The 14821-nt window shown below is 54.5% G+C and overlaps 1 protein-coding gene across 1 annotated transcript; it reads left to right on the plus strand.

Moving 5' to 3' along the window:
- Positions 1 to 3752: 3752 nt before the first annotated feature.
- Positions 3753 to 7487, plus strand: JKF63_06890 (uncharacterized protein; the record flags this gene model as incomplete). The annotated part of the gene is made up of 1 exon (XM_067902838.1): positions 3753 to 7487. One exon carries the CDS (start codon positions 3753 to 3755, stop codon positions 7485 to 7487), a length of 3735 nt encoding a protein of 1244 aa, XP_067759197.1.
- Positions 7488 to 14821: the final 7334 nt, after the last annotated feature.

A 14821-nucleotide genomic window follows, 5' to 3' on the forward strand; every position in this document is an offset into this window, starting at 1 on the left:
GCAGCGCGTGCCGAGCAGCAGCTGGGGGCATCTGCCAAGGAAGCCATGGAGGAGCGCGACAGGCAGTTGCGCGCTGCGCAGGCGGCCCTTGAGGAAGAGCGCAGCAGGCACGCGAAGGAGCTGAAGGAAGCGCAGACTGCAGCAGCAGCACGTGCCGAGCAGCAGCTGCAGGCCGCTGCCCAGGCGGCCCTTGAGGAAGAGCGCAGCAGGCACGCGAAGGAGCTGAAGGAGGCGCAGACTGCAGCAGCAGCACGTGCCGAGCAGCAGCTGGGGGCATCTGCCAAGGAAGCCATGGAGGAGCGCGACAGGCAGTTGCGCGCTGCGCAGGCGGCCCTTGAGGAAGAGCGCAGCAGGCACGCGAAGGAGCTGAAGGAGGCGCAGACTGCAGCAGCAGCACGTGCCGAGCAGCAGCTGCAGGCCGCTGCCCAGGCGGCCCTTGAGGAAGAGCGCAGCAGGCACGCGAAGGAGCTGAAGGAAGCGCAGACTGCAGCAGCAGCACGTGCCGAGCAGCAGCTGGGGGCATCTGCCAAGGAAGCCATGGAGGAGCGCGACAGGCAGTTGCGCGCTGCGCAGGCGGCCCTTGAGGAAGAGCGCAGCAGGCACGCGAAGGAGCTGAAGGAAGCGCAGACTGCAGCAGCAGCACGTGCCGAGCAGCAGCTGGGGGCATCTGCCAAGGAAGCCATGGAGGAGCGCGACAGGCAGTTGCGCGCTGCGCAGGCGGCCCTTGAGGAAGAGCGCAGCAGGCACGCGAAGGAGCTGAAGGAAGCGCAGACTGCAGCAGCAGCACGTGCCGAGCAGCAGCTGCAGGCCGCTGCCCAGGCTGCCCTTGAGGAAGAGCGCAGCAGGCACGCGAAGGAGCTGAAGGAGGCGCAGACTGCAGCAGCAGCGCGTGCCGAGCAGCAGCTGGGGGCATCTGCCAAGGAAGCCATGGAGGAGCGCGACAGGCAGTTGCGCGCTGCGCAGGCGGCCCTTGAGGAAGAGCGCAGCAGGCACGCGAAGGAGCTGAAGGAAGCGCAGACTGCAGCAGCAGCACGTGCCGAGCAGCAGCTGCAGGCCGCTGCCCAGGCGGCCCTTGAGGAAGAGCGCAGCAGGCACGCGAAGGAGCTGAAGGAAGCGCAGACTGCAGCAGCAGCACGTGCCGAGCAGCAGCTGGGGGCATCTGCCAAGGAAGCCATGGAGGAGCGCGACAGGCAGTTGCGCGCTGCGCAGACGGCCCTTGAGAAAGAGCGCAGCAGGCACGCGAAGGAGCTGAGGGAAGCGCAGACTGCAGCAGCAGCACGTGCCGAGCAGCAGCTGGGGGCATCTGCCAAGGAAGCCATGGAGGAGCGCGACAGGCAGTTGCGCGCTGCGCAGGCGGCCCTTGAGGAAGAGCGCAGCAGGCACGCGAAGGAGCTGAAGGAAGCGCAAACGGCAGCAGCAGCGCGTGCCGAGCAGCAGCTGCAGGCCGCTGCCCAGGCTGCCCTTGAGAAAGAGCGCAGCAGGCACGCGAAGGAGCTGAAGGAAGCGCAGACTGCAGCAGCAGCGCGTGCCGAGCAGCAGCTGGGGGCATCTGCCAAGGAAGCCATGGAGGAGCGCGACAGGCAGTTGCGCGCTGCGCAGGCGGCCCTTGAGGAAGAGCGCAGCAGGCACGCGAAGGAGCTGAAGGAGGCGCAGACTGCAGCAGCAGCGCGTGCCGAGCAGCAGCTGGGGGCCGCTGCCCAGGCTGCCCTTGAGGAAGAGCGCAGCAGGCACGCGAAGGAGCTGAAGGAAGCGCAAACGGCAGCAGCAGCACGTGCCGAGCAGCAGCTGCAGGCCGCTGCCCAGGCTGCCCTTGAGGAAGAGCGCAGCAGGCACGCGAAGGAGCTGAAGGAAGCGCAAACGGCAGCAGCAGCACGTGCCGAGCAGCAGCTGCAGGCCGCTGCCCAGGCGGCCCTTGAGGAAGAGCGCAGCAGGCACGCGAAGGAGCTGAAGGAGGCGCAGACTGCAGCAGCAGCGCGTGCCGAGCAGCAGCTGGGGGCCGCTGCCCAGGCTGCCCTTGAGGAAGAGCGCAGCAGGCACGCGAAGGAGCTGAAGGAGGCGCAGAGGGCAGCAGCAGCACGTGCCGAGCAGCAGTTGCAGGCCGCTGCCCAGAAGGTGCAGGGGACTGCGCCCTCGAACGCACGGGAGAGCATCCAAGCGTTAGGGGCCGTCATTATCGCTGATGATACGGCCGAGGTGAGTGCCGTGGAGGAACTCGTGAGCTGTATGGGCACGAAGGAAGAAAAAAAAGTTCTTGCGAGCATTCTCGAGCGGGTGAGGGCTGTGCCGGCAAAGTTGCGAAACGCCTGTTACAGCCGTGTGGAACACCAGGAGCAGCGTGCTGCTGAGCCAGAGATAGAGAGGGCGCGCATTGCGAAAGTGACCGGCGTGGTTGAAGCCGTTGTTCGCCACCAACAGGGCGCTGCCATGCTGGTCAAGATGTCGTGCGACGACTACAAGACAGCTACGTGCGCGTACCTCCGTCGCCAGCAGTGTAGCTGTATGAACATTTGCCATGGTGTGTTGCTGGTGTTTGCTTTGGTGACGCTGGAGTACAAAAAGTATCGAGTGTGACAGGATGTGAGTTGTGTGTGTGTGTGTGTGTGCTGTGAAAAAGGTATGTGCGATGCGCTCCCATTTTTTTTTCTTGAAGTCCGCCTAGTCTGAGGGACATATAGGCGCGATGCCCGCACGCTTGAGTTTGTGCTTGCGAATGTAGATGCCGAGGCATTCGAGTCGTGTGTGTGTGTGTCTCTTCAACGATGTAATTTACTCTGTTTTTCGTGTATGCATGCTTGTGTGCATGTGCGTCTGTGCGTGCCATGGAGGACTCCATGAGACAACGAACACTCAAAATTGTTAACCCAAACAAGCCGCCCCCCCCCTCTCCCCCCCTCTCTCCTATGACATACTGTTGCCGGTAATGAGGGAGACCTGCGCGCGTGTGTGTGTGTGTGTGTGTGTGTGTGGAGGACGCAGACGCATCCTCTCCGCAGTCAACTATGTGCGCACATACGGTGTTTCCGCTGGCAGAAAGTGCACGAAAGTAAGCTGGAGAGCCTCCGGCTCAGGGTGAGGGGGGAGAGGGAGAGGGGAGGGGTGGGGGGGGGGGAGAGGCACAGGGTGCGATAAGTGGATGCGACAGGAATGAGAGTGCGGCCTTCATGCCCAAACATGCTTTCCCTCCTCTTCACCCCATGTGGGGTTTACTGTCACCGCCTCCAAAACCTCATGTGCGTGCGTCTGTGTGCTTACACTTTGTCATTCGTTTGACCAACCCACCTCCTACCTTCCCTCGCCCCCTGCCCAATACTACCGTTGCGCTGCTGTGTGGGTGATTAGTTGGTTTGTGTGTGCCCACATACAGCCCATACTCTCAACTCTTCCCCCTCCACTCTTCCGCGATTGCTGTACATTCTCGAGCCTACAGGGCCGCTCCACGTCGCTCGCACTGCCCCTCTGATTGCGTGCGCTCGTTTATCGTTTCGCAGGACTGTCGCTACCGCTGCTCTGTGTGTGCGTGTGTGTGGGAGATCCCCCCCCCTTCACATCTTTCTCTCTCTGTGCATCTTCCCTGTTGCCCCAAGCCTCAATACGCAACGGCGCGTGTGTGCGGTGGTGCACCTGCGCGGTGAGGACTACGGTGTCTTCACTTGCGCAGTCTTCCTCATCTCCTCCTCGAGACGGAGCAACACGACAAGGTCTGTGTGTGTATTTATATACGCACACACACACACACACACACGCATAAATATATGTTTCCGCGTCATCAACTGCACCACCACGGTGAGGGTCGTCACAAACAGCACGCGGGGCCAGGCCAGCAGCAGTCAAGCCTGGGTAGCGTCGCCGAGGATGCACCTGCGCCCATGACGGAATTGCCGGCTGTCGTCCTGCAGCGGCTGTCCAAGGTGAGTGATGGCGGCGACACCAGCGATGTCTTCTCCATGTCTGCGTTAGTCGACGAGGAGGAGTCGTGCCGCGTTGTCATTGAGCGTGACGAGCAGTTGGGCCGCATTCGTGAGTACACAGACTTCCACGACCAGGAGGCCCGCATAAGGAAGGCGGAGATGGGGGAGGTCAGGAGCTGTGACAGGGACACTGCGCCGCCAACACGGCTCTTCGACATGGTGCCCAGAGGCATGACGCCAACTCCTCCGGAAGCGGTGTACTTGACGGCGCACGCCCCTTCCACCCCGTCACAGCAGGAACAGCGCGTCACGCGTGGCAGTCATCCCCCGTCAAACTCCTTCGACCGCACGCTCATCGACTTCAACAGCGCTGTCTCAGGAGGCGAAGGCTGCCCGAGGACGCGGTGCATGTCTGTGGGGCGCGACGCACCGCAGCCGCTTGGCGCTGGTGATTGCGGCGCCTGTGTCGTTTTATCACCCGTGTCACCAGAGGCAAGCCAGATGGGCCATCTGCAGTTCGAAAACACTCGAATGGCAATGGAGCTGCAGGAAAACCGGAGGGTTGTGCAACAGCTACACGAGTCCCTCCTCGAGGCTCGCGAGGCCCTGTCCCGTCGCGTCCACATCGAGGATGATAGGGACTGCGCTGCGAGTAAAGAGGCATCGTGCCGACAGCAGGGCCTTCTCTCCTCTGCACTCCGTGATGCACCGGCTCAGCCCCCGCTTGTCTCCTCCAAGGCGCTCTTCTCTTCCTCCAGCTCAACGTTGTCTGTGGCTGCCGATTCCACAGCCATGTTCACCAAGCAGGATCGCCTGCCGCCGTGTGCCTCAAGTCGTCCCAGCGATGCCTGCGCCGGTGGTGGCTTTCTCTACTCAAACTGGAATCTGTTTGATGTGGCAGAGTTTTTCTGGGCTTTGCAAGTCGCCCCGCCGCCGTCTACGCTGCATGACGAGTGCCCTTACAGAGACCACTGCCACGCGTCGACAGCGTCCCTGCGATCTTTGCCAGAGGGGATCGACGAGAGCGCGTTCCTCAGCGGTGCGTACGGTGCGACAGACAGGGCAGTCGAGAGGTTACCGCTATCTCCGTCCGTGGAGCAGTCGGCGCAACCCCAGGGCTCGCGTTACCACCTCGGTCACACCCACCAACCGCAGCACGCTGCGGTGACGGAGGAGGAGGCAGCCCTCGCCTGCGAGAGCGCATGGGTGAACTCAAACTATTACTGTTACAATATCATGAGTGAAATGTCAAGCCTGCGTGTGGTGCACTCCCTTGACGAGGTGGGGACTGGAGGCGGCACCACATCGCCTACCATGAACGAAGAAGAGATGACGCGCAAGCTTCTGGACCACACCCCCACCACCGCCTCACCGCTCTCAGGCTCTTTCCGCGGGTACGATGCCTTTCGATCAGGTCGTCCGCTATACAACATCTCGGCGGCAGTCACACCGCGGCCCGTATTTGAGGGGGCATTGGCGTCAGTGCGTTTGCAGTCGTCGCCGGAGAGCGCGGCTGTCTGGGTCGGAGGCCTGTGCTCACCAGCTGCGCGCCGCTACGTGCTGCCGTACCTTCAGCGGCTGTGGGTGACGTCAGTGCTGCGCCACTTACTGCTGTTCCTTCTTGTAACACTCACCTGCATCCTCGTCTTCATACCCGGGATTGTGTTGTGCACCGTGAACGTGTTTGAGGCCACCAACGATGAAGACTTTTATGCTCTTCGGAACCGCTTTGGTCGGAGTGCCATGCTGGTTGCGGCGAGGTTAGATGCGTGCACAGTTGTGTGCTTTGCCTTTTTCGGTGTTGTGTGCCTGATGGGTGGTCGTTGGCAGCGGGGGCCATCGGCCCACACCAAGGCGCAAGAGAAGGACACGGAAAGGGCTGCAGAAGTCGAGGTCCCACCGGTTGCATTGGCGGCTGCTTTTGCTGCCATGACGAGAAGGAGGCCACGGGACATCCTCGGTGAGATGTCGGCGGGCACTCTTGTTCACTTGATGCTGTGCACCGGCACCGGCCTGATGTTTTTAGGTGCCATTCTGTTCCGCGAAGGCTGCCGTAATGTCATTCTGGCGCTGGCTGTTCTCGGAGAAGCCTGCTACGGCGCCGGGGAGGCGCTGCTGTTGGGCGGACTGAGCACGGTTGTGAGCGCTGAGGTTGGCCTGGCTGCTGGTGTGAACGTCAGCGCGCAGATTTTGCTCCTGGCGTGGCTCGCTGTGAACGCCTTTGGCTTCTTTGTGTTACCAAAACTGAACTACTACGTGTACATCACCAGGGTGATCGTCGACGCACTCGTTTATGTGACCGGTTTCATCGGAGCCTTTGTCTTCGGTGTCGTGATGCTGTGCCCTCCTGACCTGATCGGGCGTGCGGTGCGGGCAAACTCGAAGGATATCACTCCACGTAAACTTTGGTCCGCCGCGCGTCATGACGTCTCCTCCCGCTTCTTTCTGCGCACGTTGACGGTTGGCCTACTGACCGCAGCGGTGATGTTGCTCATGTGCTGCGGTTTCGCTGCCTTCATCCCCACTCAGGCAGTCACCGCGGCGGTCTCCGAGTCAAGGAAGTCGCGTGAGTTCATGGGCACCCACACAGGCCATGATGCCACCGGAGCGACGGAGTCTCTCATTGGTGACCAGGATAGCTGGACTGCCCAACAGCGGAACGCCCCGGTGCTGCTCTTCACGTATGCGCTGGTGACTATGCCATTGTGTTTCATCCCGCGCTTGGCGTCGCTGATCAACCAGTGTTGTCCAGTGTCGTTGTTGACCACCTTTCTATGCGCCATGTGGATGGTCAGCACAGGGGCCTCGTGGGTCCCAGTACTCGGCCTCGATGCGCTGGCGACCAGCAGCACCAGTAAGAAGGGGGGAGAGACTGATATCGTAGTCCCAGCGGTGCTGTCGTGGTGTAGAGGCCTCTGGGTTTGGCTTGCGAGGCATCATTTCTTGAATCCCTCCATGGGGCTTTGTGGTTTTGCCACCGGCGCTATATATACCATCGTCGTCAGCAGTCTCCTCCGCTCGATGGCGAATGGAGGGGTGAGGTTGCCTGTCATGCACCCAAGCCGGTGGCGCATGACCGTTAGTGAGCGGGATCACACAGCAGCAACCGCAGCAGCGGGCTTCACGAGCGAAGCAACGCCTCTCCTGGGGTCTGCTGAGTGTAGGGGGGGACACCAAAAGGCGAAGGCGGCGAAGGCAGTTGAGTTTCACGGCATGGCAACTGGCCTCGATGCCCCCATAGCCGCCACCGCCACACTCGCTCAAGAGAAGTCGAACGCTCGACCAGATGAGATGCAGCGCTGTGTGCAGATGCAACTACGCGGCGGTCCGACAGTCATGACCGCGCTGGCGTGCATTCTGACGGTGGTGGTGCTGCTCGTGTGTGTGGCTGTGATGACGACAACGTCAGTGCTGCTGACAGATCGTGACGAGTCGCCGGTGTACGGGAATCGCCTCCTGCCTGGAGTGACGCTGGATGAGCACCTTGTCGTAAAAAGCATCTTGACCTGTGTCTTGGCGGCGGCAATGATCGTGCAGTGGGTGGAGGTGTGCCACGGATTTGGCTGCCGCTGCGTCTGAACGCTTTGCCCCGGCCACCCCTTCTCTCCCCTTCCCCCTTCCCATCTACGTGCGTGCGTGCGTGTGTGTGTGTGTGTGTGCATGTGAGTGTCTACACCGCTGTGATTGTTTTTTTTGGAATGCTGTTCAGAACTCGGTGGTTTTCGCACCAGAGAGAATCACACACACACACACACACACACACCGCACATAATCAAGATAACATCAATGTCGACCACACCAACATCTCCCCCCTCCCCCTCGGCCTTAAAGTACTCCATAGAAATAAGTTCGAGTGGTGGGCGACAGAGACCGCCAGCGCGTGCATGTGAAGGCCCGGAGAGAGGAAACAACAACGTCAACAACAACAAAAAAAAACAGTTACGTAGGGGGCAGCACGCAGAGAGTGTCGGGAAGGGAGGAGGGAGGGAGGGGTGTGACGTGTTCTCTTATCGAATTTGTTTTTGTCATGACCGTCAGCAGTACGTGAAGGGGGGGGGGGTGCAGCAACTCGAAGCCCCAGGCAACTGTGTTATAGAGGGCCTTGGTGTAACCGTACCATGTCTCCCTTTGGTGTGTATGTGTATTCCGCAGCTCACCAGCACGTGCATGTGAAATGCTCTGGAGGCGTACATGTAGACGTGTGTGCATGTGTGTTTGCGTCGAGGTGGGGTGAAACAAAAGGGGGGGGGTAGAGGGCTGGGAGGAGCAGCTGCCTTTGCCCCCCTCCCCCCTCCCCGTCTCTCCCCTCTCCCCTCCTCTCCCCGTCTCTCACCTCCCCGTCTCTCCTATTCGCCAATCCTTTGTACTCGCTTCTCTACGGTTCTTTTCCCATCCCTCTTCTCACATCTCCTTCAAACAACTTTTCTTCGTGTCTTGTCGTGTGCCTGTTTCGCACTCATCCCGGTTTGCTCTGGGTGTTCACCCACACACACACACACACACACACACCTCAGAACCCCCACCCTAACCCTAACCCTAACCCTAACCCTAACCCTAACCCTAACCCTAACCCTCAACCCTAACCCTAACCCTCAACCCTAACCCTAACTCTCTTAAATTGACTTAACTTAAATTTAATTTGACTTAATTCTGACTTGACTTGACTTTAATTTGACTTGGACTTGATTCTGACTTGACAATTTTAACTTTAATTTTAACTCCTTAATTTTAACTCTAATCTTGACCTAATTTTAATTTGACTTGAATTTTAACTTAATTGACTTAATTTAATTCTGGACTTAACTTGGACTTGACTTGACGACTTAATTTGGACTTAATTACTTGACATTTTAATTTTAACTTTAACTTTAATTTTAACTCTAATTTAATTTTAACTTTAATTTTTAATTTTAATTTCCTAATCTTAACTTTAATTTTAATTTGAACTTTAATTTCTAACTTAACTTTAACTTTAATTCTAACCTTAATTTTAATTTTAATTTTAACTTTTAATTTTAACTTATTGACTTGACTTTTAATTTGACTTGAACTTAACTTAACTTTAAATTTGACTTGGACTTAATTTAATTTATTAATTTTAACTTTAATTTTAATTTTAACTTTAACCTTAATTTGACTTGACTCAAACCTAACTTTGACTTTAATTTTGACTTGACTTAACTTCACTCTTGACCTTGATTCTAATTTGACTTCAATTGACTTAACTTTCAATTTAATTTACCCTAATTTGACCTTAATTTTAATTTGACTTTAATTTTAACTTAATTTAATTTAACTTTAACTTAATAATTCTAACCCTAACCCTACCCTAATGCTACCGACCTGTGGAGATGTGTCGCGAAAGAAGGAGGCCGAGGGGAAGTGAGGGAGGCGTGGCCTGAGGTGGGGCAGGTCATGGCATGATTCTTCGCGACCCCGATGGGAAGCGGCAAGGCAGGCACGCGACTACAGCCGCGTGGCCGCGTAACTGGGGTTCCGTTCGTCCACCCTTCGCGTCCAGTCGCGTGTGGGACACGTCACGTCGTCTACATCTCTGTTGTGTGTTTTTCTTGTGGCTTGGCACCGGTACCGGGAAGCCCCCAGCACCGAGTGCCCCTTCATTTGTGCCAAAGGTGTGCATGCCAAACGGACATGCAAGAACAACGGATCACGAAAGAAAATCTGAAAACATATGAAACTACAAAGGCAAATCAGCTCCGACTGAACAAACGGTGGTGCCCGAGGGAAAAAGGGAAGAAGCCGAGGCGAAACGAGCACTCGTGTTGTCAGTGGGCAAAAAGATGAAGACAAGAGAATCTACTAAACTAGAGAAATCGAACAAATCAAAGAGTGACGGAAAACAAAGAAAAGATACTGGGTGGATGACAAACGCCCCGCCGGCGTTCGTCAGAGGGTTATGGCGAACACAGCGTGAATCCATGCTGTGTCAAGAGAAAACTGAAAACAAGTCAATCATAAACGTTAGAGATAGTTTTTCCATTTTTGAGGTCATCCTGGCTACCATTTCTTCACCCAGCGATGCCCAGCCACTAACTATTGAAGGGAAGAAAAATGCTGAAAAGTAAAGAATCTGAAAGGGATGTCATTACGGAGGGAACAAATCAATCAACGGTTCCCCTTTGTTAAAGCCCACGGGGTGTTGAAACGCCATTGGCATATGAGGGTGGTTAGCTTTCCGGAAAGGTTTTACAACAGAGGAAGCGCACCCTTTCAACTTAGACACCCGCTCTCTTTCTTGGAAACCCGGGGCGCGGGTGAAAGAGAGCTGGTCGAAAAAACCTCTCGGGCACCTGCAAAAACATTGAACCTGCAAAACATTGGATAGAATCACAGTCGCGTGGCATTCTTGACCGCCTTGAAAACAAACTGCTTTGCTGATCTGCCATCGTGTGGCATGGAACAGCTTAAACTGAATCAACATTCTGAAAACCACTTCACCGTGGACCAGACACCGTCAGGAGTTCCGGTTCTCAGGGTTGGGTGGGTGGGCGTTTTTGCGTCAGAGACCGCATTAAACCCACTAAGATTACTTACTGGATTTGTATCCAATTCCATAAGAGACAGAAGTAGAAGGAGAGAGAACGAATAATCATTCGGTAAAGAGATAACAAACACACATACATGTGACATCACATTTGTAGAAAACCACTTCAGGAGCATATCGGCACACAAGGTGCACTGGACCAACCGTCCCGGGTACACCCGGGTCCGGGGTACCAAAATACATTCGGACCAGACATCTCGGACGAAACCCGGACATGCATTCGTCAGAAATCCCCGCACCACACACTGCATAGCAGTGAATGTGCGTCGCTCACTCGGAAAGCCGGCCGACCACATGGTACCCGACCCCCTCGCTCGGACCCCCCCTCCCGTGTAGACTTTCAATCCCTCCAGAAAATCATGTACCATTCGATTGCCTCCGTCGAAAAGACTTCGCCAATGAAACCCTAACCCTAACCCTAACCCTAACCCTAACGCTACCGACCTGTGTGAGATGTGTCGCGAAAGAAGGAGGCCGAGGGGAAGTGAGGGAGGCGTGGCCTGAGGTGGGGCAGGTCATGGCATGATTCTTCGCGACCCCGATGGGAAGCGGCAAGGCAGGCACGCGACTACAGCCGCGTGGCCGCGTAACTGGGGTTCCGTTCGTCCACCCTTCGCGTCCAGTCGCGTGTGGGACACGTCACGTCGTCTACATCTCTGTTGTGTGTTTTTTCTTGTGGCTTGGCACCGGTACCGGGGAAGCCCCCAGCACCGAGTGCCCCTTCATTTGTGCCAAAGGTGTGCATGCCAACGGACATGCAAGAACAACGGATCACGAAAGTAAATCTGAAAACATATGAAACTACAAAGACAAATCAGCTCCGACTGAACAAACGGTGGTGCCCGAGGGAAAAAGAAGAAGCCGAGGCGAAACGAGCACTCGTGTTGCCAGTGGGCAAAAAGATGAAGACAAGAGAATCTACGAAACTAGAGAAATCGAACAAATCAAAGAGTGACAGAAAACAAAGAAAAGATACTGGGTGGATGACAAACGCCCCGCCGGCGTTCGTCAGAGGGTTATGGCGAACACAGCGTGAATCCATGCTGTGTTAAGAGAAAACTGGAAACAAGAGAATCTTTAGAGGAATCAATCATAAACGTTAGAGATAGTTTTTCCATTTTTGAGGTCATCCTGGCTACCATTTCTTCACCCAGCGATGCCCAGCCACTAACTATTGAAAGGAAGAAAAATGCTGAAAAGTAAAGAATCTGAAAGGGATGTCATTACGGAGGGAACAAATCAATCAACGGTTCCCCTTTGTTAAAGCCCACGGGGTGTTGAAACGCCATTGGCATATGAGGGTGGTTAGCTTTCCGGAAAGGTTTTACAACAGAGGAAGCGCACCCTTTCAACTTAGACACCCGCTCTCTTTCTTGGAAACCCGGGGCGCGGGTGAAAGAGAGCTGGTCGAAAAAACCTCTCGGGCACCTGCAAAAACATTGAACCTGCAAAACATTGGATAGAATCACAGTCGCGTGGCATTCTTGACCGCCTTGAAAACAAACTGCTTTGCTGATCTGCCATCGTGTGGCATGGAACAGCTTAAACTGAATCAACATTCTGAAAACCACTTCACCGTGGACCAGACACCGTCAGGAGTTCCGGTTCTCAGGGTTGGGTGGGTGGGCGTTTTTGCGTCAGAGACCGCATTAAACCCACTAAGATTACTTACTGGATTTGTATCCAATTCCATAAGAGACAGAAGTAGAAGGAGAGAGAACGAATAATCATTCGGTAAAGAGATAACAAACACACATACATGTGACATCACATTTGTAGAAAACCACTTCAGGAGCATATCGGCACACAAGGTGCACTGGACCAACCGTCCCGGGTCCGGGGTACCAAAATACATTCGGACCAGACATCTCGGACGAAACCCGGACATGCATTCGTCAGAAATCCCCCGCACCACACACTGCATAGCAGTGAATGTGCGTCGCTCACTCGGAAAGCCGGCCGACCACATGGTACCCGACCCCCTCGCTCGGACCCCCCCTCCCGTGTAGACTTTCAATCCCTCCAGAAAATCATGTACCATTCGATTGCCTCCGTCGAAAAGACTTCGCTAATGAAACCCTAATTCCTTAACTTTAACCCAATTCTAAATTTTACCTAATTTCCAATTTCCAATCCTAATTTTAATTTTAATTTTTAATTTAATTTCACTAATTCTAACTCTAACCCACCTAATTTCTAATTTTAATTCTAACTTCCAACCCTAACCTTACGAACCTGAACTCCTATGCACCCTAACCCTATGGACCCCTAACCCTATGCACCCTCACCCTATGGACCCCTAACCCTATGCACCCTCACCCTATGCACCTAAGCCTATGCACCTAAGCCTATGCACCTAAGCCTATCCACTTAACCCTATCCACCTAAGCCTATCCACCTAAGCCTATCCACCTAAGCCTATCCACCTAAGCCTATCCACCTAACCCTTCTTTTTTCCACTGAAAGAGGTAAAGAAAAGTGGCTAGTAGAGAGCGACTTCGCTACGCGAGCGGCGCCCCCAGGGATATTAAAACAACTTGTTCACATCACTTTTCCTGAATCATCTGATTCCCAGGGACACCTCTTCAGTTCCAAGCAAAAGGTTTGGCAGAGACCAGCGAGAAAAACATGGCACTTGTAGGGGGGACTCTTTATTAGGCAAATATTCACTTTGCCAGGGCTTGCACCATCATAAAGAGACAAGGGGGTAAGAGACCACGCTAAAAGCCATCGCAGCAGCTAGTTTTGGGGGCGAGTGTGCAACACGGAAACTTTTGAGAGTTGGCCTCCGGAATGCTCCCAATTCCCAACGCAAAACAATTGACCCAAATACATTAGTTAATTGTGCTTTTCCGAGTCCCAATACTTCTGTCATTAAAACATTTTCCCGAGAAGAGCACCCACACATTGGACGAGCAACAACGTGAACCCGTCAGCATCTTACGCGCCGGAAGCCTGCAGCCATCACAAAACGCGGATGGAACCAGACATAAGCCCCACAAGATTTGCCAGCCCTTCACCCAGCACGCGCTTGAAGAAGTAAGGTGCGCGGGGCGGGATTCGATAAACATTCCTAGAGACCCATCATCCGATAAAATGCACACAAACCGTATTTAAGATGGTTTTCCCCCATTCGCCTGGATAAAAACAAAAACCGTGTTCAAAGCATCGGTTACCCAGAAATTCCGAGCGGCAAGAGATAGTTGCCACCACCGTTGTGGAACAGAAGAGCCTGAGCGAATTGGAGTGGTGAAGCGATTTTTCGTTACACACAGATTTCCGGCGCTTGGGAAACACCTAAAGTTGCATGAAAAAACTTTTCATATCCAAGCCAAATTTCTAACGTGATTGTGCAACTTGCACTCCCCCCCCCCCCCGGGAGACATTTTTTTCCACACTGAGAAGACTCAGGCCACCGCTGCTACCATAGAGAAGCGTGCAAACTAGCATCTCATCCCCTTTGCGTTTTTTTCAGCGACCGCAAACAGGCGAGGCACCCGCCAAGACAGAAGAACACGCGCGCCGACTCCGTAGTTCGCCCCCATTTCGAAGCAGGTGACGACCGAGAGATTATCCAGCCATGCCGCACAGCGGCATGCGGCTTGTGGTTGAGGAAACCCGATATATTAGTCAGCGCTTCGGCAGTAGGCTGTGGATGGAAGGTACTTGTTCGTCATGCACACGCCGTAAAAGGACGGGAGGGACTGCGATAGGGTAAATTCTCGCCGGAGAGGTGTTTCCAGCGCACTCGTCACCTACCGGCTCTCTCCTCCCTCTCGGTTGTGTGGGGCCGTGCAAATGCCGAGGAATCGCCTAGGTATACCAGAAGCATCACTCAGCTGCTCCCAGCAGTGCACAAATACTTTCAAGCCAGACTTATTACGACACTTTCCTCATGAATCGATTGCTCCTGCACAAGAGCTACCCATGCCTGCTCATCCAATTCTTTCATGAACCTAAAGTTTTAGCGATGAAGGTGCTACCTTGCGGATAGTTGAGGAAAATTCTACCAGACGCGTATGTACAACTAAATAATGTTTTATCGTGTCCTCTAGGTGAAAGAAAAAAAAAACGAAAGTGGCCTGTGATGCTTCTATTCATCGTGCCCGCACCGGTTTTTCCCTGTGGATTAACATCAGTGGTGTGAAATTACTCTCTCGGCTCTCAACTCGTTCATTATGACATTTTACTGAGTAAGAGCACGAAATGAAAAGCAATGACAGCAGCGATGTGCAACTCGAAAACAGCTTTGTTTCCCTCAGTTCCCTTACTTCTCGATATCTTCTTTTTGACGGCGTGCACGCGCGGATGAGGCAAGCCACGGCCGGTCGTTGGTGAGTTATAGAAA

The sequence above is a fragment of the Porcisia hertigi genome, chromosome 9 (genome assembly GCF_017918235.1).
Source record: "Porcisia hertigi strain C119 chromosome 9, whole genome shotgun sequence".
NCBI lineage: Eukaryota > Euglenozoa > Kinetoplastea > Trypanosomatida > Trypanosomatidae > Porcisia > Porcisia hertigi.